We start from the raw sequence: 27730 nt of genomic DNA on the forward strand, positions 1-27730 counted from the left end.
CCTCTGTCATCTCAAGTGCACAGTTTTCTTCAATGCCGTGGTGAATTTAAGGATCATCGGCCATGATGAGTGAACAGAAGTGCTCTTTGAAAAGTTTCAGGTGTTTTCAGTGTCACGGTTTTTAGTGTGGCAAAAGATCCAAGTATGGCTTCGTTAGAAAATTAAAAACTAAATTATCAATGGGGCAATGTTTTGTTTAGGGCTAGCTAAATATTCGGTAATCTCTCAGACCGTTTCTGGACATATGTTGTTCTGAAGACTGGCATCGGCTTTGCTTTTGCTTACAGGTCGCCTTTCTCACTCTTAATTCATAGTCCATTTATGCTACATAAACCTGACCCATCACTGAGAAAGAAGACAGGTTTCTGAACCTTTTATGCACAAGCCAGACAGCTTCAAATTCCCGTCTGTAGTCAAAGTAATACCTGCCCATACTTCTTTGTGTGTTGTGGAAGGACCACACAACTTTGTTCTTTTTAAGGAAGTAGTGCCTCGCTAGACAATGATAATCCATTCCACTAAAATCGCTGTTTAGCGAAATCATCGTCTAGCGAAAAGCATTTCCCCATTGGAATGCATTGAAACCTGTTTAATGCGTTCCAATGGGGAAGAATCATCATTGTCTAGCGAAGATCGGCCATAGGGAAGCCACTTTGTGTTTAAATCCCTGTCTTGCGAAGCTTAGGTCCCGAAAACACCTGTTTGCGAGGGCGGAGGGAGCTGTCAAAATCGTCGTCTAGCGAAAATCGGTTTGCGAAGCAGGGACCAAACATTGTCCAGTGAAATTCCCCCATAGGAATCACTGGTTTGTGAATCGCTATAGCGATCACAAAAAGTCAATGTCTAGCGAAAAAACTGTCATGCGGGGGTAACAGTCTAGCGGGGCACCACTGTACCTGCCCTTGCATTTTTTGTGTGTCCACACAGCTTTATTCTTTTTAAGGAAGTAGAAAAAGGACAGTAAGCAAAGAGGAGGGCCTGCCTGTTGCACTTCTGCAGAGTTATGGGAAGCGACGAGAAGAGGGGCCTGCCCTAGACGTTTCGTACTTAATCGCCCGTATCATAAATCAAAGCCTTCGTCTCACCTGCGTGTGTCACCCGCTTAGGGCAGCAGGGCTTTAGGGTTCGGGCTCTAAGTCACAAAAGGCAGGCAGCTGGGACACACCGCTCCCCAGGTGAGCCACTGAAAGGACAAAGCCCTGACAATAAGTGGGGAGGGAGGGAGGGAGGGAGGGAGGGAGGCGGGGGGGAAAAAGCCCTGGAAGTCCGGGTCAAGCCGTTCAAAAATGCACAAGCGGGCGCACAACTGGTGCAACGGGCGTGCAAGCCCCAGAGGCCACCCCCTCCTAGTGCAAACGGGGAAGGATGCCACGCCTTTATTAGACCGCTAACATGTTCAAGGCACGAAAGATGACACGGTTTGATTTTTAGTAGTCTAATGGAAAATGTTTCCCCCTTACACACACACACACACACACACACACACACATATATATATAATATTTCCCCCTTCCACATTTGGAAAATAATATTGGATGAACAGTATCAGAATATATATATATATATATACATATATATATATACACACATACATATATATACATATATATACATATATATACATATATACATATATACATATATATATATATATATATATATATATATATACACATACATACATACATACATACATACATACATACATACATACATATACATATAGATATACACACAAACACACACAAACACACACAAACACACCACCCATTGAGACAGATGGGAGCCCCGCCCCTTTCTCCTCTCAGTCCCCTCCTCCCTCCTGGCCTCCCGCGGCCAATGGGAACGCTCCGCCCCGCCTAGGCGTGGGCGGAGACTCCCCGGAAGGCGCTTGAATCGGCCCGACTCGGGCGGCCGGCTGGGCCTGCCTCCAGCGCGCATGCGCGTCCCCAACGGGCTCTCGCTCGCTCTCCCTCCCTCCCTCCTCTCCTCCCCAAGATGGCGGCGGCCAGGAGCGGCGAGGCGGTCTGTGGCGACGGCCCGGCGGGAGGCAGCGGCGGCGGCCCCGGCGCCCTCAAGAGGACCCACCTGGGCATCCCCGAGGCCGTCTTCGTGGTAAGCCTTCAGGCGGGAGGAGTAGGAGGAGGAAGAAGAGGGCCGGCTTCGTCCTTCGCTCTCTCTTTCTCTCCCTCAGGGGTGGACCAAGGGGGCCCGAAGGGAGGGATTGAGGGAGGGCGGGCGGGCGGCCTCCGTGCGGGGGTCTCCTGAGGGGAACCTGCGCTGGCCGGGGGCGGGAGGAGGGGGAGGAGGAGGGGGGTGCAAGGAGGGGGGAAACCTCCGAGCCCTGAGGGAAGTGGGGGTGCGGTGGGGGGATGGTTTGGGAGGGGGGGTGTCGCCTGGCCAGCGCGAGTGCGCCTGCGCGGCATTGCTGCCCGGCGAGGTCGCGGTCGGGGGGGGGTTCTTGGCAGGAGGGCGAGGCCCCCCCCGCCCCCTCAGGCCTGTCAGAATCCAGGTCCGGGGGGTTAAGCGTGGCAGTCGCGAATTTGCTCCCACGTAGCACGCCGGCTTATTTTTAATACGCGCCACATGGCTGCATCATACACTTCCTAGTATTAATGTTTGTTTATAACGTGTCTGATGACTGTGTAATGGAGATATTCGTATTATCGTAGATGTAATGCATTATATAATACTAGTTTCCCCCCCTCGCCCCCCTCTATGGGGCACCGGTTAGGCCTCATCTTGAGTCCTGGGTCCCGTTCTAGACACCACACTTTAGGAAGGATGCCAACAAACTGGAACAAGTTCAGAGGGAGGGCGACGAGGAGGAGGAGGATCAGGGGGCCAGAAACCTAGGAGGAAAGGCGAAAAGAAGCTGGGCATCTTTAGCCTTGAGAAAAGAAGACTTGAGGGGTGAGAGGATAGCATTTTTCAATTATTCGAAAGGCTGTCCTACAGAGGAGAGGCAAGATCTGTTCCCGATCCTCCCAGAGTGCAGGACACGCAACAATGGGCTCAAGCTACAGGAAGCTAGATTTCCCTTGAATTATCGGGAAAAACTTCCTAACTGTTAGAGCAGTACAACAATGGAGCTCAGGAGGTGGCTGGTGCTCCAACATTGGAGGCATTAAAGAGAAAATTAAACAGCTGTCTGTCAGATCTCCTTCGATTTGGATTCCTGCCTTGAGCAGGGGGTCGGACCGATGGCCCTTCCAACTCCACGATTCTGTGAACTAAACAGCACTTCAGTTGGGGTTTTTCTGGTTCTATTTGAGGGGGTGCAGCTAATCACTAAAATATATGTATGTGCATTTGTAAGAGTAATTTACAAGAGAATAAGACAAGCTTCTGCTTAATTAATTGCTTAAATGCTTCACTCTTACAGTAACCCAGGTTTCTTGAGGGGAAGTGAGTGTATGGATACGCACACAAAAACACAGCAGCCTTCTCTCCCCTAAGGATTTCCTGCTGTTGTGTGGAATTACAGCTCTACCCTTCACACAGGCTATCCATGCACACTAGAGATAGTGCTCTCTAATTGTTAGATTGCACACTCCGTCACAAATAATCTGTAGAGCTAATGATAAGGAATGATGGGAGATGATAGCAGAGGCTGAAAATTTGTCTACCTGGATGGATGTACATGGGTTTTTCCAACTGTCCCACCCATGTTAAGTAGGAAGCCATAGACTTGCATTTGCAAGAGCTGATCATAGAATCGTCGTAGGGTTGGAAGGGCCCTTGGAGGTCTTCTAGTCCAACCCCCTGCCCGAGGCAGAAAACCTCGTACCATCCCAAACCTCATACCATCATGGACAGATGGCTGTCCAATCTTTTCTTGAAAGCCTCCAGCGATGGGGCACCCCCAACATCGGGAGGCAAGCTGTTCCACTGTTTAATAGCTCTCACTGTCACGAAATTCCTCCTTATTTCCAGGTTGGATCTCCCTCTGAGGAGTTTCCCCCATTGGTTCTTGTCCTACCCTCAGGCACGATGGAGAATAAATTGATGCCCTCTTCCCTGTGGCAACCCTTCAGATATTGGAAGACTGCTATCGTATCTCCCCTCAGTCTTGTTTTGTTAAGCTAAACATACCTAGTTCTTTTAGTTTTTCATAGGATTTAGCCTCCAGTCCCCTTATCATCTTCCAGTGCTGTTAATGACAGGACATGTTGAAGGTCACTCATTCAGAGGTTTGCCATAGATTGACAGCACTTAACAGCAGCAGCCCATTTTTTTAACTTAGCAGCGATGGCAAGGTGAGTCACATAGAATGACAAATCAACACAAGGTCAATCAATGTACCTCAAGAGCTGGCCGGGAATTTGAGCCTAGGTTTTCCTACTCTACCAACTGAACTGCACTGCTTTCTGTTATTGACTCATAGTACTATTAGCCACAGGTTTGTCTTGTTTTCTAAGAAAAACCTGGCTGGATTAGAGGAGTTTATCAAATCCAGTGTTCACTTTCCAACCGTGGCTAACCAGGTAGCTGCAGAAAGCCCATAAGCAGGAAGCGAAATCAATAACACTCTACAATAAGCTTCTTTATCAGATAATGGGCCGTTGGTGGGCATGCCATTGTTGTTTTGGTTGCTAATTGGCCTGTGCATGTAATTTATTGATTTTTTAAACAAAAAAACAGCAGTAGACATCCTAAATCAAGGAACCAGTAACTCAAGTAGATGATATTATCAGTCCTGGGCTTTCTGTTTGTTCATAAGCTTCAGCAGGTCTTGGACGATACTAGTCCTTCATGCCAGACCTGCAAGAATGTCGAGAGGTTGATCAGCTGTCCGAGGTCATTTGCAGTGCTCCCTGAACCAAAGCTTTTGGACTGACTAACACTTAATCTTTTTTTCACCTCTCCTTGAAGGAAGATGTAGATTCTTTTATGAAGCAGCCAGGAAATGAGACAGCAGATACAGTGCTGAAGAAATTGGATGAACAGTATCAGAAATATAAATTTATGGAGCTTAACCTAGCCCAGAAGAAAAGAAGGTGGGTGTTTGATGTCTGCAATGTTAATTTTAGAATATCACTCCCCAATTTACTGTTCAGTTTGGTCATTTGGTTGAATTTCAGAAAGTTTGTTTTTTACCTGTGATTGCCTCAGGTAACTTCATTCCTGCTTATCATAACAGCAGAGTCCTGTAGCAGTGTTTTTGTTTAATGGTCATTTTCCTAAAACTAAAACACCTAGTTTCTAGCACCTAGTGAGTCTCCGAGAGTCAGGATTATTGGTGAATGGTAATGGTCAATAAAGATGGATACTCTAGTATTTCAGACCCGATATTATTAGACTTGGTTCTCATCATTGTCCATGTCTGTCAGTTGTAACTGCAGTTGTGATCCAGCACCAAGATACCCATGGTGGTGAAGAGCATAGAATGATGGACTAGGAGTCAGTATCCGTTAAGCCATGAATACTCGCCAGGACACTAGTGAAAGTCAAATATCCCACTTACCCTGAAGTCCCCTATTAGGTTTCCTATAAGTCAGTTATGACTTGATGACCCATAACACAAAACCCAACACCATTTGGGGACCCCAGTTTTCGTTTGCAATAGCATTCTGTTTTTTTCCAACCAAACATTGGGGGTTTCTGTTTGTTTTTCAGTTGATCTGCCTGTCAAGTTGCAATTCTGTTTTCCTATCACATTCCCCCCCCCCACCAGTGCTTCCACTAAAAATTAGCAAACAAGGACAGTTAAAATGAGGTAAAACTAAAACTGGATGAAACCAAATTGAGCAATAACACTGCTAAAAATTGCATAATCAGAACCCTCACAGTAAATATCAAATAGTTTTAGAAGTTTGAACTAGTGTGTCTTCATGGTATTCCTAAAGTAATTCATTACAGCTCTGAGAGGAGTGCATTCTCCAGTCTAGAAGCAACACAGGAGAAAGCCCTTCCTTCATATTTTGCTGTGTAGTTCTATCTCTGTTGGTTATGGGATTCTTAGGAAAACCTCTCAGGAAGATCTTAATGCCTGCAAAGAAAGATGCATGGCAAGACAAGCAGTCCCTTATATAGCCAGTCCCCTAACCATTTAGAGCCCCAAATGTTAAAACCAAGACTTCAAATTGGGCCCAGAATAATGTGATCTTGATACTCTGCGCCAGTCAACAGTTGAGCCACTGTAGGTTGCTGAACTCCCAGACCCTTTTCAAGGCTAGCCTTATATAGAGTGCATTGCACAGTGGAGGCGGGACATAACGGAGCCAGCTGGGGTCCACTCAGAAAAGGGCCTAGAGGGTACAACGAGCAGCACTGCACAAAGTACTTCTTGCCACTGCCACCTATTCATTAGAGGAGATTACTACTGAATAATGTAACGGAGCTAGAGTTGAATGGATTTAGCTGTGTGGATGGTGCCCGGAATGCCTTTAGAACCTGTGCCAGAGTTCGCCCAGATCTTTTGCATTCTGCATCTTTTGTTGCAATGTTATTTCAACATGATCCCAAATGCTTACGGTGGAATTAGAGCACAAAAGCAAAGTGCAAGCTTTTACATGTCACAAGAATGTTCCTCTATTCTATTTAAAATACAAAGAATCCTTTTAAGAATCCCAGTATCAACCCAGAATTCCTACCTGTTATCAAATCCAAATGCCCAGCTCTTCAAAACCACCCCGCCTTCAGTAAGAACACCTTAGCCTTACTCACATTATTCTTCACTGTTGTGAGCTTACACTATCAGATGATTTGCAAATGACCTCTGACTTAGAACAGTTATTTGTACAGTGGGATTAGCTGTGATAACTACACAAAACATTTTCCTTTTTGAGGTAGAGTGCCCTCTACTAGCCACTACTTGGAAACAGGGTGATTTAATTGTTAGACAGGTCTGAGATCTTGGTTCAGATTAAAGTCGGGGGGATTCCTGGAGGCATCTAGTCAACCACTGCTGGGAACACACTCATTACAGTACATCTACAGTGGGAACTGAACCTCTAGAGGTTTTTTGAAGTGTAGCTATCATGACTTCAAAGCACTATAGCTAACATTGAAGGATTACAGGAGAGGCAGTCCAGCAATGTTACTTTATTGTTTGAGCTGTTAAAAATATCTCTGGCTGAAAAATTTGAAAATGATTGTGGCTGGGCCATCAACAAGCCCCAGAAGGAGCAATTGCTGTTTAAGAGGTTTTTTTTAAAGCTAATGGATGGCAAGGATTCTTCCCAAATCCAGTTTCTCTTCCTTGTGGTAGTAATATAAAAAAGAGGTTCCTCATGATTCCTAGACGACTGTAGTCCACATGAGAGAAGGTATGATGTCTGAAAAGAAGCTGCAGCGATATCTTTGTTTAAATTTGAAAAATTGGAAATCCTCTTAATATGCTAGACGGAAGGCTTTATTCACAAATATTAAGCAGGCTAGGTAATGTTGTTGTCAAAGTATAACTTTATATCTGTGTTTTATTCACAGGTTAAAAAATCAAATTCCTGAAATTAAGCAGACATTAGAAATCTTAAAACACATGCAAAAGAAAAAGGTAAATAATTTTGGCTCTTGGTATTATGGATTTATAAACTTATTTGTCAAAGATGCATGAGAATGGTTGGATATAATACCCAATCTAATTTTGTAGAATAAAATTGCTCTGTGAAGAATAACTAATTCTCATACCTGTAAGTCAGCTTTCTTTGACTTGGCATCTTCCAGGAGTGTTGGGCTACAACATCCATCATCTGCAGCCAACATGGGCAGTCTTGGCTGGCATAAAGGCAGTTGTCATTCAAAGCACTTGCTTAGAGAAGTGTACTCCGAGCTGTATGTTAGTAAATGAGTACCATGTTATCAGTTGATCTGTTAATTTTGCTTCTTTGTTTTTATTTTACTTTATTTTTTGGTAGTCATTACCAGTATAGTATTGGTAACTTCATATCTCATTGCTGTATCTGTTTTGACTTCCTTTCTTTCCCTTTTAAAGGAATCTACAAATGTAATGGAAACCAGATTTTTATTGGCAGATAATCTCTATTGTAAAGCTTCAGTTCCTCCTACAGATAAAGTTTGTCTGTGGTTGGGGGTAAGTAATTGTTGAGTAAATATACCATGTTCTAGAACAGAAAGGATTTGAATATTGAAAAAGTCACTCTTCAGAGCAGATTTTGAAAAGCCAAACCTTGAATGGGGTCCTCCAAGCAGTGGCTTGTTTGGAGAATCAAAAATGAGTCTTGAACTCTGTCTTCCTTCTCCACCCACATGCATGCTTAAGTTTCCTGTGCAATGGTGACTCCCATGTTTGCCTCCCAAACCAGCAATGGGATCTGCTTCCAAAGAGGGTTCTCTTGCTCGAGAAGAGCATTGCAGCTTATGGTTTACCAGTTTGTATGCTATGGCAACCAATGGTAAATTGCAGGTGGGAGATATGGCCTGTGAGTACAAGCCAGATCTTCCTCTGGCTTGATCCATCAGGCCATGCACTGGTAGATTTTCTGAATGGGCCCATTGTGTTGGTGGATTAAAAACATGGCGTAATGCTTTAGGAGTTGTTGCTTTACACAGTTATGCATGCTCCTGTGCAATTTGTGGTGTTCACTGAGCAAAGGAAAGGTATTGTGAACACATACTATGAATCATGAAGAAGTACAGAAGGAGTACAGAAAACATCCAGATGAACCTATAACAGGGATCTATGCTGCCCCTACGGCTGCATTTTGAGAAGATGCTCAGTGTACAGCTATTTCTGTTGTGTAAATGTCTTCCCACTGTTGTAAAATTAGTGTTCTGGAAAGAACAATATTGAGGCCAGTTATCAGAATCAAAAAGGAGGGCTAGGTTTGCAGACAGCATCAATATTCTGTTACTTGCAATATTGAAAATGGAAAAAGATGGTTTTAGGAAATATCAAAATAATTTATCTGGATGAGCAGCAACATCACAAGAGAAGCTTAGTGGCAAAAAGTGTAAAATGATGCATATTGAGACAGTACAATCCCAGCCTCCTATATAAGCTGCCAGGGTCTGAATAGGCTGCTGAAGGGGTTGCATTTAGGCATGTGTATATATGTACACACTGGTAAACTGTGAAAAGGGATGGAGAGTCCAGGGTCAGCATTGAAAGTTTATTCAGTTTAAGTTTTACTTTTAGGCCAACGTAATGCTGGAATATGATATCGATGAAGCCCAGGCTTTGCTAGAAAAAAATCTCTCCACGGCCACAAGAAACCTTGAGTCGCTAGAGGAAGATCTGGATTTTCTTAGGGATCAGTTCACAACTACAGAAGTCAGTATCCTTTTAGTGGTTCATTTGCCTGGGCTCTGGCTGTGTCTCTTTGTTTTTCTGTGCTTTGCTGAAACATTCGGAGATGGGGAGAGAAAATTCCTCTCAAAAGGTAAAAATATTTCTACCCAGCTTCTTGGCTAAGATGGGCTCCTGGGGTTCCTCGTGATTTAAATCTTCATAGAAGTCCAGTATAGTATAATCAGTGATGTGTTGATGTAGCTCCTTTCTGCCACTGTCACGTGGTGGCACAGTAAACTCTTAGGTCTTTTCCCTTCTAGGAAACAAGGTGAAAGGAAACGACAGAGAGATAGATATATGTTTCATTATGATTTCAGTGGGAAGGTTTCCCCAGAGGATTTCCAAATGTCTCATATGTATTGGGTTCTTTGACACACTTATAAACAACTCCATCCAGCTTTTGTTCCTTATGTGCATAGGCTTGCTGCTCTTTTGTGTTTGTGCTGCTTTTTGAAAGAATTAACCGTTTCCCCTGGAAAAATGAGAGCTGGATAATCCTTATCCCTAACCACAAAAGCCCTTATGTGCCCGCCTGTCAGTTGAACACGGCCACCGATCTGCATTCGTAACTCAGAAATCTTTCTTCAAAAATTTGGAGTATCAAACAGCAAGAGAGTAGTGCTTGAAAGGAAATTACCAAACAAGAAATCCTATGTGGGTTTTACTAAGATAGAAGCAAAGATGTTGTCTACAGCTGTAGAAAATGACCTTATCCAAGCAGGTACTGCTTTTTTCCCTCTTTGCAAGCCTGTTCTCTGAAAATGTGGCTAGGTAAGGCTATACAGATGGATAGGAGCTATATATGAAGCCATTTCTTGAGCTTTAAAGTGACAGTTGCAATTTTCCTCTTATATTTCTGTTCTGTTTTTCATTGGCACCAAGCTGAAAGAAGTTTACACCAGGACTGTAAAATAATACAGCAACTCAGTAAAAATGCTCTGTTCATATCGAAGTGTTCCTAAAAGTTCATTACTGGCAGGAAAGCCGAGGTAAAAATATCTTTTAAAAATAACGCTCCCAGCATGTACCAGCATTGAGGAAAGGCTATGGACACAGCCAGCTTTCAAAACCCAAAATTCTATTTGAGAAAAACTACTCATGTCAGGACAGTTATACAGCTGTTTCTCCCTTCTAGCTTGTGGGTGAATTGCTTGTTGATAGTTTCAGAAGGTTAATAAAGGGCTTCATTCTCAAAGTTCCCACGTTGATGAAACTGTAGCGCTTGGTTTTGGTTTTCTGCCCACATTGCATCACCTTGCTTGCTATCCTGTGCATTTCAAACGCACCGTGTAAAAAACAATTGTGTATTAAGGGATCAAACTGCCTGTGTTAACTCTGTAAAGCAGACCATAATGAAGTGGCAGGAACTGCTGTTTTCATGGTGGTGTCGCAAACAATTCCTTAACGGCATTTCCAGATATGGCTAGAGTTTATAACTGGGATGTAAAGCGACGGAACAAGGACGACCCTTTGAAAAGCAAAGCATAGTTCAGGCAGTTTTAAAAAGCAGTTTCAATTTCCAAAGTATTTTCTTATTTTTTAAAATGGTCCCCTGGTTCCGCCTTCAAAGGACTATGTTTAATTTAACCACTTCAGTCAATTACATAACAAACAAAAAACCCTCCCTAAAATGATTGTGAGCCTCACTTTATTTATTTACAAGCCTTTATTGGGTTCTGTGCATGCTTTGTGAAGTCACCATGGGTTGGGAAACGAGCTGTGGAGGATGTGGTTTTGTTGGCCTCATAGCAAAGGGTTTGTCTAACTAAGCAACATGCGTTACGGACTTTTAAGTCTCGGACATTTTGGCAGGCCACTGTGCTTTGTTAAAGGATTCACTTGTATGTTTGATGGGGGAGGCCAAAAAAATCTCAACAGGGAGAGATACGGTAGCACTAAGGGGAATATAGTTCATTGCAGTCACTCCTCTAGAAGCGTTCTCCATTGAGTTCTGTTCTGAACCATGACTGGTGTAGGCACTTCGCATTCACCCACATGCTTAAGAGCTGGCAAGATTAAATCATTGAATAAACAGCACAACCTGTTAATGTGGCCATGCTCAGTTCTGTCTTTCTGTAAAAACTCTGCTCACTCATCTAAGTTCCTAAAAATGGGGGCGTCCAGAAACTTAACAGCCTGCTGTACTCAACCATCGTGCTCGCCATCCTTTCTGTCTCGTTCCGGTGTCTTCTTGATTGCAGAGAGACTTGGTGAAACCTGCATTTAAATGTGGATGGTGTGTGAGAGAGCCTTGGCATCGGTTGTTATCAGGCGGAGCATCGTTCCCATGTTGCTTGTTATTTCGCTTTGCAAAAGGGTTGCCTTGACACTTCCTCCTTCCTTTGAAACCACCGTGCAACACCTGAGGGTCACAAGAGCAGCATAGCCGGCAATGCAGGTTTCCTTTCCGAAACGAATGTTTGTTGTGTTCTAGTCTCATGTAATAAACAACACCTGTAAAGTTTTTTGTACTTTTATTTCGTTATATTAAAGATGGTGAAACTTAAAACATTCCTGGCAGATACCTCTTGTGCCTGGTTCTTTTCAGCATGAGGGCACCTAAACTTCTAAAATGTTGCTCCCTAAGGCTTTTAGAGGTGGGACAACAGGTTTGAAAATTTTTAATGTGCTCGAAGGTGGGGATTGGTGCCAGTCTTATAGATCACACAACCCAGTTCTGCTTAGGCTTCTTAAACAGGAGTTTTCCACATGCGGCACAGCAAACCTCCAGAGAGTTTCGGAAGCAGTTTGTGAAATGCTGTAGGGTGAACGTTTAGATAAAAGGCATCGTGCTGAGTGTATGTTTAGCTTTGGGTCCAGCTACTGTATAATGTGGCTTCCATCCATTTGTTCTCCTTTATTTCAGAGAAACATCCTCCTATTTCACTGTTCATTCATGAAAAATATTCATTTACCACTTTTCTGCTCCAAAGGGATATGCACAAAGCATTATTTTAAAACGGGTCAAAAACAGTTGTGAAGGTCATTTAAAAAATGTCTTACAGGGCTTTTGAAATTCTTCATAATGTTGCCTGCCCACTGCAAGCCGAAAAGGATTGGAGTCATATAACAAAGGGTGTGGAAATCCACAATCAAGATCTTCCTAATCAGTAGCTTCTGGTGAATATTTGCCATCTTAAGCTAACCCAAGAAGTAAGTCCAGAGAATGAAATGTTGCAGACCTTAAAGCTGTCATGCCTCTCTCTCCCTTCTCAGCCGCTGTGCTTGCCGAGACCCATGGGTGACATGAGCCAGGCATGTGGGAGCAACATCCACAGTGTTTTTGGTGGTGGCGTCTTTTCCTTTGGTCTGTTTTGATGGGCTTACGTACCGTAGCCATTGCTCTCTCGTCACTTGACTGATCCTAAACATGTTAGACATTTCCTACGAAGCTAACAGTATCAGGCTATGTCATTATGGGAAATTAGACAGCCGTTCCTTTTTTGTATTTGCCATGAAAGCAGCTCAGGAACAACTCAGACACACACACACTGAAAACCTTCTTAAAAGGAAGACCAAGAACCTGCTGGTTCCCTTGTTCCAGCCACAGTCCAGGCCTTCTGGGTGCTTGTTGTTTAGTCATTAAGTTGTGTCCGACTCTTTGTGACCCCATGGGTGCTGGTGCCAGCCAAAAGATGTCTGTTTGCTAAGAAACCTCTGGCTTTTGAAAAGTACAGAGATGGGAAACATTTGTTTATTTTGGATTATAATTCTTAGTACAGTGGTGCCTCGCGTAACAAGCGCACTGTTTAATGACGAATTTGCATAGTGACATGTTTTTTGCGATCGCTAATGCGATCGCATTGCGATGATCTAAATGGCCGAAAATCACATTGCGTTTTGCTTACCGATCTTCGCATTGCTATGTTTTTTTAAACAGCTGATCGGCGGTTCCAAAATGGCCACCGGGTGCACAAAATGGCCGCCCGCAGCATTTTCGCGCGCTGCCCTCGCTTACTGAGGCGGCGAAAATGGCGGCACTATGGAGGATCTTCGCTCAATGTTGAGTTTTCCCCCCATAGGAACGCATTAAACGGCGTTTAATGCATTCCTATGGGGTTTTTCTTTCTGTTTAGCGACGATTCCAGATAGCGACGTTAATCCTGGAATGGATTAACGTCGCTATGCGGGGCACCACTGTATATGCGGGCCACTGTGTCAACGCAGACACTAGCTAGGATATTAAATTTGCCAAGCGTTGGCCCTATTTAATAATAATAATTGTGCACTGTCATGTCAGTTATGACTTACGGTGACCCTTTCCAGTTTTCTAGGCAGAGAATACACAGAAGTGGTTTATCCTTTCCTTCTTCTACGGGTATTGTGGGTCTGTGCAGCTTTGTCCAAGGTTAGCTCCTCTGGGAGGCACGGGAGAATTGAATCTCCAAACTCTGACTTTACAGTCAAGAGACTTAAACCACTGAGCTGTCCACAGTGGTTCAATCCTTAATATCTTTAATTAAAGGTTCATAGAACTTCCGTTGGAAGGTAGGCCTGAGACTCCGGGATCGGTGGCTGAGCATGCTGAATGAAGCCTACTGCGTTTTGGCATCAGAAAAGGTTTTCTCAGTTTTGGAAAAACACAATGAGAATTTGTACAAACGAAACCTCAGAAGAAAAATGCAACCTTTTGACAAAATATAAAGACAGACATTGGCAGCCCTTTTGGGCAACTCATCATCTGTAAGTACAGGAATCGGCTTTGATTATGCAGTTCACAATGCACCATTTTGGAAGTAGTCAAATCCGAATGTTTTCCCTTCCGGCAACAGAATGATTTGTTTGTAATGGATTTGCACCAATAGCATCATATGGAAACTGCACAGCAATAGAGGCAAATTGATGTGGGCTTACCTCAAAAGTAAAAATGCCAGTGGATCCTGTTACAAACAGTATGTATGTTTATTATTACCCTATTCTGTATTAAGTTCTTCAACTATGGTTTCTGTATACACAGATATTAAGATGTCCAATGAAAAATGGCAGAGGAAGAAATTAAAAAACATGGACTTTTTTTTACAAGTTTTGAATGTCACATAATCACATTAACCATTCTGCTAAATAACAAGCATAATTTTCATTCACGCACAGCTAAATACAGCAATTTTGTCACGTTTCATTACAGTGCATACAACAGAAAGCTAGGAAAAAGTGTACACTATAATCTTACCCTGGAGGCTCTGAATTTTTTTAATCCAGCATGCAGATTGAGACTGTGAATTTTGTCACCAGTAAAAATTATTTTATTCATCTTGCTACAGAGCAAAATGAAAAGAAAAGCTTCCTTTTTTTTACTTTCAGCCTCCAGTTTCTGTTACAGTAGTCAAAACGGTAAAACCAGTTAAGAAAATGAGGTTTTTCATTTTACAAAGTCACACCCTTATTATTTTTTACAGGATTTCCCCCACCCCATTGCTTATTTGTATAATCTGCCTAAAAATATAAGGCAATAGAAAAAAGATTACATCACAGGTTTTGATCAAAATTATCAGTTTACTTGTAAGAACTCTATAGCTCCTATACATTGTACTTGTAATTCTAATGCATGACACAGTACAAATTAAGGACTCCAGATTGTAAGCAAATGGTTCTGTATGCATGATTTTATTTTTCTGGTGCAGGACATCATTTTGAACTGTACCTCTTACAGTAGAAAAGCAAAGAAAGGAGGAAAAAATAAATATAATCTGCACCCGAGAGATCTTGCTGCAAAGTGTTGCTGGAATATTTCATTCTGCCTCTGGGCATCCAGAGAGCGGATTACATTTTTGTAGCAGTCCTGCTAAAAGCACTGCTGACCTCCCCACTTTAAAACCTGATTTTAAAAACACTGCACAACCTTGAAACCCAGTATCCCAACCTATCCTCAGAGCTGGAGAACCACAGACAATTCCTTGATGTATTACTGAAGACGCATAGCTAAATCTCTTGCTTCAAGGTAATTCATGTACCCTTTGCATTTTATTAAAATGCCTGCCTGCCCTTGAATAAGATTTAAAAAATGCAAAGCAAGGTTTCCTGTCACTTGTCACATCCCCAAGAGAGAAAATAATCTGAATGGATGACTTTTTAAGTAGTAAGGGAAGGATTGAAAGTTATGCAGTGCTGATTTGCTTATTTTTAAGATGCCATCCTAAGCGCTCCCAAGGAGAAAATCCCAAGGAAGCAGCTGGACTTGCTTCTAAGTAGATATGCTTAAGATTGGCAGAATATGAAGGAGAGGAACCACAGCTTAGTGGTAGTGCCCACAAGTTTGCAAATACGGATTTAACCCTCAGCCATCTTCAGATAAAAGAATCGGGGGGGAGGCCCTTCTTTAAAACCTCAGAAGGCTCACGGTGGTCTAGGCACATTGCTGGATAAACTCGGCATATATATCCAGAGAAAGCTGCGCTTTTAAGAACGATATAGGCCAAGTTAGTTGAAATTTATCTTCCAAATTAGTAGAAATGCACTGAACTCCCAGGAATCAACTCAGGCCAATTCTGTTTGTATGATATATGTTAGCACATGTCCAGCACCTGATTAGCAAGGGTAAATTACCTTGCTGTATTCAGAACAGCAATGACGAGTCTAGCCAATTTAAGGGATAAAGCTAGAAGCTATGGTTCCCTAAGGCGTTTAAACTTACAGTAGAACCCCCCTTATCTGTGGGATCGGTCTCGTTTGATTCACTTATTCACGGTCTGAAAATATTAAAAGAAAAATCCTAGAAATACACATTTCTAACAATGAAGTTAACAGAATTGGCCACTAGGGGGAGCCAGATATTCAATGTATAGTATTCAGTATTATATAGTATTAAAATAGTTCTTCACACTGGTACAAACCTGATGAAGTGGTGTTTTGTGAATTGTAGGGTGTTTTTTTTTAGTGATCTAGAAGAGTATCAGCTATTTTTGCATCTCTATTTTTTTAAAACTAATCCACATTTTTCAGCATGTACAAAGGGGGCTTGGAACCGATCCACCATGGATATGGGAGTCCTACTGTATCTTTCAATGCCAGGGAGAAAGACATTTAAAAACAGCAGCAGCAACAACAGCAATGGAAACCACACATGCTGGTGTTTTTAAAAAGAAGGAAGGTTACCCATATTTAACCTTAGGAATTGAATGCAAACCTCAACATTATCATTCACAAACAGGGAAAAAATAATCAGACATCCCTAGAAGGCAGTGGGCATCATGTCAACTTACTAGCTTTTGAATAAAAAAGTTCAGTATAGGAGTTTTTCATTACTTTGTCCCCATCCTACCACTTTTCTAATTAGCCATGTCAGATCTTGGAAAATGTAGTAGAATTTGGTTTATGCTTGGTTGTTATACATTTATGTAGATTTATCCAATCAGTTACTCAACTGAAAACTTAGTTATGGGATACTTCTGGTTTTCTTTTATTTCCCCATCTGTGGACTTCCTCATTTCTGCTCCTAGACACCTTAAATTTGGGACAGAGTTTGACAGAGTGCAGTCCCAGAAACTTGCTGGATAGCTTAGACTCAGCCCAAATACTTGTGAAATGCAATACTATTAATCATTGCTAGAGTACCAGCTTAGTGGTCCTTGGAGTAGGTCTTGTGAAATCAATGGGCATTTGAAGGAATGGGCTGCAATCCATGAAAGTTTTCAGAAATGCATGTTACTCTTTACCCTAACCACAAAATCAGAAGAAAGCTAGATCTGTTCTTGTTGCAATGGACTAGCACAGCTAATAATAAGAATAATTATGCACTGTCAAAGTCAATTCTGACATACGACGAATGTTTTCAGGGTCTTCTAGGAGGAGAGTACTCAGAAGTGCATTACAATTCTCTTCCTCTAGGGGCAACCTTGGGACTGCAGCTGGCCCAAGGCCACCCAGGCTGGCTCTTCTCCCTCTGGAAATGAAATGTAAGGTAGTCCTACTGATTTCCACATACTGTATCACTTGTACAACTTAAGTCTGGATCCAAGCCTCTGATAATATGTCTTGCTTATTTATAACAACAACAAAAAATATTATTTATTTATTTTATTTTATTTATTCTATTTATATCCCGCCTATTTGGTCATTGCAACCACTCTAGGCATATGACACCATAAAGGTAACATTCTTATTCCATTTGTTTCCGTTGTTGCTAAAACAGATCTACATGGCTACCTTGCTGGAAACTGACACAAGGGAAGGCTCTAGATGATATGTATAACTCATTCCCTAATCTACTGTAACCAAATGTTAAAATATCCATGTAATACAAGTCTTCCTGATTAATTCTACTGGAAATTCATGATTGAGCTCTTAAGGGGTGGGGGGCTTTTTACTGCTTTTTTTTAAATCTACAAAAAAACAAAACTTGGTTTTTGACATTGTTAAATTGCACTTTGCTTTCTGCTTGAAGTCTGCAGAACCCAGATGGAACCAAAGCCCATCTCTGGAATCTGACCCCACAGCGAAAATACTGTGTGGCCATTTGCAGAATTATTTCTGTCACATGACTAAAACTAGAAAAAACAAAATTTCATCTGAGGAAGCAGTATATAATGTAGGGATTGGGTGTGTGTGTTTTTTACTACAAATCCTATAATTCTCTACTTTGGGAGCCCTGTCAGACACCTAAATATGGCTCACTTGGAAGAAAGGCTCAACTGAAGGGCTTTGAGGCTAAGCTAGGCCTAGCTCTGCCCAAGACTGTTCCTACCCCAGTGCTTGATGGGAGTTTCCTTTCTGAACAGGAAACTAGGCCTAGCTAAACTTGAAAGCCTTCCAGATAAGCCTTGTTTCAGTGTTTGTAAGGTATCTGTGCGTCACCTACAACTCCCAGAATGGGAAATTATGGGATTTGTACTCCAAGAAAAGTGAAAATCCCATTTTACACAATATACACTGTATTCTTCAACACAAAAAAATATCCATCTTCCTACTTCAAGAAAGACCTTGGCAAGCGTCAACTGCAAAGCTAGCCACCAAATTCATTTATAAAAATTTCTCCTAAAATGAATTTTCTTGGGCCAACTTCCTGAAATTTCTCAGCTTGCGAGAGACTCCGTAACTCCCTTTAAAATCAAGACTCTCACAGCGTTAACATACATCGCACAGCAACTGCCTGGTTGTTTTAATGAGCCTCTCCCGTTTGAAATGATACAAAAAGTGGAATTGCACCTGAAAGATACACAGATTAATCTTGGTTAGCAAAACAAACAAACAAACAAACAAACAAACAGAAAAACCCACAAAAAATCTATACAATGTTAACCTCTGAATGATACAGAAGCTCCTTCCTTTCTTTTCTGCTTCCAGGTGACAAATTTAATCCTTTTTAATCCCTCTCTTGCCCATTCCACACATGCAGTGTACGTTCTTTGTGCCCACGAATGTCGCTGCACATCAAGCGAATGTCTTGATTTCTCCCCAGGTGCTGGAAGTACCTGTCTCCTTCATCTTGTCTTCTTTGTACAACTTGCGCCCTGAAAGCTAAAGGCGGATGGCTAATATCTATCCTACGAAAAAAAGACACCTTTCCTTAAATATATGTAAGTCCATTCTGTATCCTGTCCCACGACCCTAATCCTAATCAGCCAGCCGGCCCCTCTCCCACGCTTTTCTGTCGCTTTCTCTTATCATACACCCTCTTCTGCGGCTGCACTTCTCCTTGGCTGTCAGCAAAAAAGGAATGTCACAGGCCCAGAGCTTGCTTTTCAGATTGCCGTGTCTCCTTCAAAGGATCCTCTTGAGGTCACTCTTTTTTAAAAAAAACAAAGAAACATCTCTACCTTCGAGAAAACAGGGTGTGATGCTTTGTTCCCTCCCCTCCGAACCTCGTTTGTGGTAACATTCACATTTCAAAATTACTTTAAACCACCCCAGAAATCATTGGATGTTGGTTCCTCCTCATCTCCATTAAAGCAAGAACTCATCTACGAAGAACTGCACGGCACATGGCTGAGATTTTATGGCCAAACTCCGAATCTGGTGGCCTTTTCCGGATCGACACCACTACGGTCGTGGTTGCTCTGTAAAATTTGGCGGTATTGAAGCCAGCAATGGACTTGGTGGCAATCTGAATTTTGCCTGAGAAGGATTTATTGGGCTGCATTTTAATAGACCTCAGAAAGGAACACTTTAGCCTTTCCTCTTAAAGCAATTAGTTTATACTCTAGCAAGCAAAATATAAGGATAGACACCTTCCTGTATATATTTTTTTCCTTTCCATAATAACCAACAACTTATCATGAGTGACCACGTTACACTTTAATTTTTCTAAAATATATTTTGATAGAAGCCAATATTTTGTTGTCTTCTCTATCTCAATATGCTTTGTGTTTCCCTTCTGGGCTTTGTCTTCAGCCCAAAGCACGAAATGACAAATTTATTTAAAATAGGTCTCGTCAAGTTCTCTGATATGGACTACCCCTTACTGGATCTCTTTCTGTCTTAACCTGTCTTAAGCATGCATCTGGGTTCATTCCTACATAACAGGTTCCACAGCCCTTTGGGTTTTCGTTCTTCAGAGCTCCAAAGCACCAGGTATGGGTGCTCATCATCCTACCACCGCCTTTTTTATTCCACCACACCGAGTTCATATAGCAGGGTATGTTTTGGTTAGTAAAGTTTATCATTAATTATGACTTCCTTTGACTTAAGCCATTGATTAACACAGGCACCTCCTATCTGATTTCACCACCTCTTCAGAGGAATGCACTACATTTGGGACAAATCCACTCTTGACCCCTTCCCAGCCTTCCTGGATGGTAATTTCCCCTCTTTTCACCAGCTCATATATGTCTCGAGTCAGGTCGGTGAAGGCTTTCTCCACGTTAATAGCATCCCGGGCAGAGGTTTCAATGTACCTCATGCCATAAGCGAGGGCCAGCTTCTCCGCCTCGTGCCGGGTGACCTGGCGCTGTGTGTCGAGGTCACATTTGTGGCCGACTAAGACAAAGACGATCTGGTAAGGCTGGACGTGCGCTTTGGTCTCCTCTAGCCATTCGTGAACATTCTGGAAGGACCTGCGGTTTGTAATGTCAAAGAGCAGCAGGCCACCGACTGAGTTCCTGTAGTAGGCTCGGGTGATGGATCTGAAAGAGAGTGACAGCCCATCAGGGGAATAAAGGGATTTTTAAATAGGTCAAAGTTGGTTTGGAACTGCCACCCATCCTGGTTTCTGTTTCTGCTGTTATTGGTTTGAAATAGCCAATTATTGCAAATTTACTCACAATTCTCACCAAAATGAAAAAAGATTTGTACAAGGAACCAGAAGGCCTCTCTGTTCAACCAGAATCTGTAGTTTTATACCTCCCTTGGACCACTAGAAATTGACCAGTAGCTCCCATAAAAGTGTACAATATACAGGTAGAGTAGTTTGATGTTCCTTTGTTATGATTCCATTATACACAAATCCTGGCATGGTGAGAAATTTACAGTCATCTGCTGACGGAGAATTCTAAGTACCTTCTCAGACCACAATTGTATGGTTTTATAGGATGAAGTCATTATCATTAAAACTGCATCAGACTGCTGTAACTATGTAGTATAGAAAGTCTAGAGACGAGGAAATAATATCAGTATTAAAATCAGCTTACAAGTGAGATAGTTAGAGACACACGCCTTTCCCAGAACATGGAAAATTCATTTTTAAAGTAAATTATGTATAGTTATAGCTTCACACACAAAAGTATTTTCTTATCAGTATAGTGTTGTTTTTTCTAAAAGTAACAGTGCCTTCTATTTATTTTTTTTAAATCCCACATAATAAAATAGTTTTTTTAAAGTATTTTGACGGGTAGCTGGAATCCTGCAAGCTGCTGGTACAAAGCAGAGCATGTGCACATCCTGCAACTACAGAAGTAACTAAAACAATTACATGACAAAAGTTACATGCTATTTTTAACTACCTTCTTGGCCTTCCCTGGTTTCATCTTTTACAAATCCTTGTTCATCTCAGTTACTGAATTCCATCCAGACTTATGCCAGCTCCTTTAAGCTGACCATGTTACCACTTATTCCTGGTGTTTGCCATCTGACAAGATCTGGAGGAGGGTCCCAACCACCACTTCAATCATCCATAAGTTTTGTTGCCTCCCCCCCCCAAAAATCTGCAAATTAGTTCTGTGTTTCTCATATCTGTTTTAGCTTGCATTAGATGGGTCCGTTTGCCAAGACTTTGCTAGTCTCTCCCAAACTTTGGCTAACACAGTAGCCAACCGCTTGCTTTGGGAAGCCCACTCCGTGGGGAGTTTCCTCTGGATTGCCTGAAGAGAAACATCTGGAAATGTGTTGGCAAATCATACAGTATTTTAATTTTATTTAAAGTATTTCTGTCTTGCCTTTCTCCCCAAAAAGACCCAAGGCGGCTTACACTATTAAAACAATATTTAAAAGCTAAAAACAGTAATTATGCAAATATATTTTATAAAAAGAATTAAACAAGTATTATATTAAAATGGTAACGAAGATCAATAGGCTGTTAGCAGTCAGAAAACATGCTGTTATCCTGGGTTTTGTCTTATCCCCCCCCAAGGCCTGTTTTCTGCCATTAGTTACTCATGAGTGTGTTAAGGACAAAGATGTTCTTAAGAGGCATGTGGTACAGTCCTTTCAAAGGGAGGCTGCAGACTGTGCCACCTTAAAATACACACGAAGGAGCAAACTTCTCATCTGAAATTCCTCCTGCATCAAACGTGGAAAGCCTACAAATCAGTTTGCTGGCTGTCTAATTCCCCTCTCCCTCTCCCCCCCCTTCCCCACACTCCAGCTGCAGGGCTCATGGGCAGGCAGACATTTGACGGTAGAGAAAAGGGTCCGTTCTTCCCCCATAATTATGAGCGCCAGCTCTTCCTTGGCCATGGACGAAGCTTCGGTCTCGACACCTCCGGGGCCGGCTCTGTCGTTGGGCCAAGTCAAGGACCTGCCAGAGAGGCTGTGTTTTGGGGGGAAGTGATCAGTGGTAAAGGTTTCATTTCTTTGCAGGGGATGGAGAAGAAGCGCTTCTGCCTTGCATCCCGAAATAACTCGGCTGGCTTTGGGTACCACCCGTCGTGAAACAGGTGTAAGTGTGGGAGAGCCCCATTCACGGTGGCAAACCCCCCCCCCCAAAGGCCAGCCAAGTCATTTTTCCACTAACCTGCAACCCTACAGCAATAACAACGGCAATTCATTGTGTGTCGGCCTTTGGTTGACACCCAAATGGCTCTGACACCCTCCGGGCAGGATCCGTGCAAGGCTGTCACCAGGCTGAAGCAACAGGGTCTCTGCCCCTTGGTGCCAGCATTTCAAGGACACCCAAATCCAGAGGGAAATGGATCAATGAATATTGGGGAAATAAGCAGACAACCCCCCCCATCTCCTATTATTTGACAGCATAAACTTTCTTCTGTGGGAGGGAGTGTGTGGGTGGGGGCCATGCCCTCCTCCTGTTTCCTTGCAGTTTTTTTGGGGGGGGGCTTGTGTTGTGCATCCAGGCAGAGTGGAGAGGAAACAGCATCCCCAGTTCTGGATGCCTAAAAACCAGTTACAGCTCTGAGCCTGTGGGATGGGATGGGATCAGACTTTTTCCTTCTTTCTCTCCCCCCCCCTCTTTTCAGGATGCAACCCCCAGCTCTTTCTTTCCAGGGAGGGCTGAAAGAGAGACTCCAGTGCCAGAGAGACTCTACCTGCACCCAGATCTCACCTGGAGCCTTCCTCCTTTTGCCCCAGCAGACCTGCACCTCCGTCCCCAGTAGTGGCAAGACAAGGTGTGCACGTGCACGTACACACGCACGCACACACGCACAAATATACAAAGGGAGAGCTTGCATCCAGGCCCCACTGCAAGGCTGCTTCAAGAGCCCCATCGGGAATGATGGAGGAGGAAAGGAGGGTGGAGAGAGAGAGAGAGAGAGACAAAGCCCCGCATCCTCCCCTACCTGTCCTCTAACCCTCCCTCCTCCCCGGTGCAAAAGGCCCTCCGGAGCCTCCCCATCCCCTCCCCATCCCCCCGCCTTCCTCCTCCTCCTCTTCCTCACCTGAACCTCTCCTGCCCGGCGGTGTCCCAGATCTGCAGCTTGATCCTCTTGCCCGGCTCGATCTCCACCAGGCGGGAGAAGAAATCCACCCCGACGGTGGGGTCCGAGACCTGGGCGAAGCGGCCCTCGGTGAAGCGGCGGATCAGGCAGGATTTGCCCACCGTGGAGTCCCCGATGACGATCAGGCGGAACTGGTACAGCCAGATCGCCTCCATGCCCTCCGCTCTCGCCGGCCTCGGCGGCACACCTTCGCCCCAGGATAGGGCCCGCACGCCGCCGGGGAGGCCTAGCGGCTCATGCCAGGGGCCTCCGAGGCCCCGATCCCGCCGCCCTTTAAGCCGGCGGAGGGGAGCGGGTGGGCGCAGGCGGTGCTCGAACCGGCCAGCAGGCGGCGCTCTTCTTGCCTCCTCCCTCCCTCTGCGGGCCTTCCCGTTGTCTTTCCGGAGGAGAGCCCGCGGGGGTGGCAGGGGGTCTCCTCTAGAGGAGGGGTGGGGGTGGCAGGGCCTCGGGGGTGGGTGGGAGGGAGGTGATCCCTGACCTCCTTGCTGGACCTTCTTGCCCCCTTAACGCAGAACCCGCGGGAGGGGCAAGAGAGGCCCCCCCACACACACACTCACACACACACCCGGGTTGTTTGCGAGGCTCCCGTTCACACGACCGGCTCCGACCGCATCGCCGGCCTTCCTTTCCTCGGCCTTTCTCTCCCTCCCTTTAGCCTGTCGCTCCGCGCTTCGTCAAAGCCAGCCTTTCCATCCGTGCAAGGGGATGATGGGTGTTGTAGTGGAGGATGACCCAGAAAGATTGGTTCTTCCCCCCCCCACACACGCACACAACTGCAATGCAAGGGTTGGCTTGAAAATGCAAACACACACACACACACCAAAAAAATTCCAATATATGGAGCGCGGGGGGGGGGGCAAAAACAAACCCAGTTCTTTTCCCCCTTCTTCACCAAGACGGCTTTAATCCCCTCTCGATCATCCTCAGGCCGCTGGATCTTGCGGGCGGTGCAGCCTTGCCGATCGAAATGTGATCCTGCACGAACCAGCCATCGTGAACCCGCGTCGGTGGAAACCGACCCTCCGAAGCCTCTCCGGGCCTTGATGGAGGAAGAAATGGTTTCCCTAAAAGAGGCAGAAGCTACACCTTCCTGGAAGCGTGAAGGTCTTTGGACTGGGGGCGGGGGGGGGAAGGCACAAACACACACACACTCACACTCACAAAACGCGGCCGGATGAGGCCCTCGCCAAGGGCGCCTGAGGATGATTTGGTTCGTGGGTGGGGGAAAAAGAGGGGGGGCAGCCGTCGCCTCTCTCGTTGCCTTGCCCGGGGGCCCTCCCCCTGCGTCGATGGCTCGGCGCGTCAAAGATGGAGAGATGCAGGCGAAGAAGAAGAAGAAGAAAGGAGGCGATCCGGGGAGAGATGCAGGCGAGCGCAGCAGCAGCAGCCTCAGCATCAGCACCAAGCCGCCTGACTCATCATTGGCAGCCGCCGCGGGGCCGTACTCTCCGGAAGAGAAGGGCAGCCGCTTTGCAGGCTTCGCCGCGCCTCTACCGCCTTGCTTAGAAGAGCGGCGGCCTCAAATATAGATATATGTTCAGTATCTATCTCTACAGCTGTATATTGCTTGCTTGGCTTTGTCTTTTGCCTAAAACGGAATATATACCTAACCTAAATATTTGGAAGGAATCGATTTGGAGAAAGGTGCAGAAACACGACTTTTGAAAATAGTTATTACAGGCTTGAGAACAGGTGGTATGGGCAGTGGCCCCACTCACCGTGTGTGTGTGTGTGTGTGTGTGTGTGTGTGTGTGTGTGTGTGTGTGTGTGTGTGTGTGTGTGTGTGTGTGTGTGTGTGTGTGTGTGTGTGTGTGTGTGTGTGTGTGTGTGTGTGTGTGTGTGTGTGTGTGTGTGTGTGTGTAGAGAGTTGTTGTGTACACAAAGTAACTTGTTCGTACTCTGGATTCTTTGCATCCAGGGGAGCGATTCTGTTTCCCCAGGAATCCAGAAGCCAACTTGTCTGATCAAATCTCTCTCTGTGTGTGTGCTGTGCTCTCTCTCTCTCTCTCTCTCTCTCTCTCTCTCTCTCTGTGTGTTGAAGACCACCATGGGCGGAATATGGCCCCACATGTTTTTATCTGTAGATTCCGTTGGCTGCGGCTGCCTTCTCCAAAACCCAGCGATCAAGACCGACAGTGCCGAGAGAGCTATGCCGTTGAAGAAATGGCAGCCGCAGAAGAACCTCCAGTGTTTCAGCTCTTTTTTTTCTACTGCAAAGGGAAGGAGTGGGTCCTACTCTGCAGGGCTGGCTGGCATGGGTGCGCGACCTGGTATTCTCCTGCACCATGGAAAGCTGTCAGGGTTGCTCGCAAAATTTGAATGCCTGGGGTGTTGCATCTTTGAATTCCTGATGGGTCTATTTCCATTTTGAATGCAGGAAAATGTAAGGATTGTTCCGTTGACCAGATCTCTTGTTTTCAGTGTTACTTCTGTACATGTGTGTAGGCATCCTTCAGTCTCGAGAGACTATGGTAACACGATCTGTATGGAGGACTTGGAACAGCATCTCATATGGCTGAGAAGGCCACTTCGAGAATGACAACAATCTCTTCCACCCTGAAGACAAATCCAGTCTGTCCCCTGTCCAGCTCCCTGATTTTGCTGCTTTCGGGACGGCTTCTTGGCCTCGGCCTGCTGGACAAGGGTCTCTTCAAATTGGGAGAGGCCGTGATGCAATGCCTGCCTCTAGGCTGAACACTTAGAGGTCAAGGTTTCCCATCTGTTGAGGTCCATTCCTAAGGCCTTCAGATCCCGCTGGCAGATCTCCTTGTATCGCAGCTGTGGTCTCCCTCTGGGGCGATTTCCCTGCACTCATTGTCCATGCAGGAGAATTAGTACTTCTGTACATGTGTTCATATAATCATCATCAATTTGCATTTATGGTGAGCCTTTCTCAGGGTTTTCCAGGTAAATAATACTCAGAAACCGTTTCTCATTCCTTTCTTCTGGGGTTGTCCTGGGACTGTGTGCAGCTGGCCCAAGGCTACCCAGGCTGGCTCTTCTCTTGGGACGCACAGCAGGGAATCGAACTTCCAACCGCTGGCTCCACAGCCAGAGACCTAGACCACAGAGCGTAGGGAAGATGTTTTTCCCTCATATCTTTGAGATTAGCAGCTTGAGCTGTACGCCCCCTCCTGGATGATGCCAAGACTATGACAACAACCAAATACACAACTCTCTTTCTTTAGCGCTCTCAACACACCAAGCTGCGCAGTCATGCTGTTAGGTTACCTAGGAGACAAAACACACTAGATCAATTTAAACATGAGGCTTACGCACTCTTTCTTGCCTCTGGGCCTCAACAGTGTCTTCTCTGTTCTCCCAGCGGCTCGGGAAAGGGTTTAACAAAAAGGAACGTGTGATGTTCATCTCGCATCTCAACATGTTTTTATAACAAAAGGAAAAGGAAAACACTGTGACAGCAGAAAGGCCAGCTGAAGCTTTACTGAAGTGTGGCTCGTTGGATTACAGTCCATTTCCTCAGAAATATGAAGTGACCGGGGAAGGGGATTGTGACCCATGAACTGAAATTACTTGTATTCCCAAAGGCTTTCACAGCCGGGATCTGATGGTTGTTGTGGGTTTTTCGGGCTCTTTGGCCGTGTTCTGAAGGTTGTTCTTCCTGACGTTTCGCCAGTCTCTGTGGCCATGGGCCTCTTCAGAGGACTGCAGTAGGAACTCTGTCCATGCTCTGTTGTTGTTTGTTGGATAGTTGAGTATTTATAGCTCAACTATCCAACATCTCTGCACCAGAGCGCAGAGTGCTGTCCTCAGAACATGGCCAAAGAGCCCGAAAAACCCACAACAACCATGAAATAACTTGGTTCACCTGTGAGGTAGCACAACTGGGTTGGATTTGGGTATGGTTTTGATTAAGGCACAGACCAACACAGATCTCACTTTCTGAGAGATGGTCCTGATGTTGACCTCACAGTTTCTAGAACGGTTGTCAACACCTGAGACAGTGCCTTCTGGGGGCCCCATGACCAAGCCTTGCTTGGACGTGGGTCTGAAGAGGTCTTGACACAAGAAGGTGGTCTTACAGGCCACAGCTGATGAACAGGCAAAAGCCTGGAACAGCCATGCCACTGGAAGGGGCTGCCCTGCCATTCCCAGACCCTCTTGAAACCAAGAAAATTTCGGTCAGAAAAATCTGAGAATTGATGCTCTCTTCCAGGGATGCTGGTTCTCTAAAGCAAGGCATACCAGCTTTAGAGGGGGAAATGAGAACTTTATGGGCGGGATATAAATCAAATAAATAATAATAATATAATAATATTATTTCGAAACAGAAATGAACTTCTTGTCCCTTTCTGCTAGTCAAAAATGAAATGAAAACATCTTTTTAAAAAATGAAGATGACTAGCCTTATGGCTCGCCTGAATTACTGGCACAATGAAAGGAAGTCTTCTTATTGTGTGTCATCAAGTTGCTT

General features: G+C 44.5%; 2 protein-coding genes across 2 annotated transcripts; one reads left to right on the top strand and one right to left on the bottom strand.

Annotated features, from left to right (window-relative positions):
- The first annotated feature begins 1941 nt into the window (after positions 1 to 1941).
- VBP1 (VHL binding protein 1) lies at positions 1942 to 11766 on the top strand. The gene is made up of 6 exons (XM_072981374.2): positions 1942 to 2115; positions 4876 to 5000; positions 7432 to 7498; positions 7937 to 8035; positions 9101 to 9239; positions 10671 to 11766. The coding sequence occupies exons 1-6, from the start codon at positions 1999 to 2001 to the stop codon at positions 10739 to 10741; spliced, it is 618 nt and encodes a 205-aa protein (XP_072837475.2). The 5' UTR covers positions 1942 to 1998; the 3' UTR covers positions 10742 to 11766.
- A 2370-nt stretch (positions 11767 to 14136) lies between these two features.
- RAB39B (RAB39B, member RAS oncogene family) lies at positions 14137 to 24683 on the bottom strand. Its single transcript, XM_020784403.3, has 2 exons — positions 23236 to 24683; positions 14137 to 20310 (listed from the first exon to the last, which is right to left on the bottom strand). Exons 1-2 carry the CDS (start codon positions 23448 to 23450, stop codon positions 19884 to 19886), a joined length of 642 nt encoding a protein of 213 aa, XP_020640062.1. The 5' UTR covers positions 23451 to 24683; the 3' UTR covers positions 14137 to 19883.
- Between the last annotated feature and the right edge of the window lie 3047 nt (positions 24684 to 27730).

Source organism: Pogona vitticeps, chromosome 11 (genome assembly GCF_051106095.1).
Source record: "Pogona vitticeps strain Pit_001003342236 chromosome 11, PviZW2.1, whole genome shotgun sequence".
Lineage (NCBI taxonomy): Eukaryota > Metazoa > Chordata > Lepidosauria > Squamata > Agamidae > Pogona > Pogona vitticeps.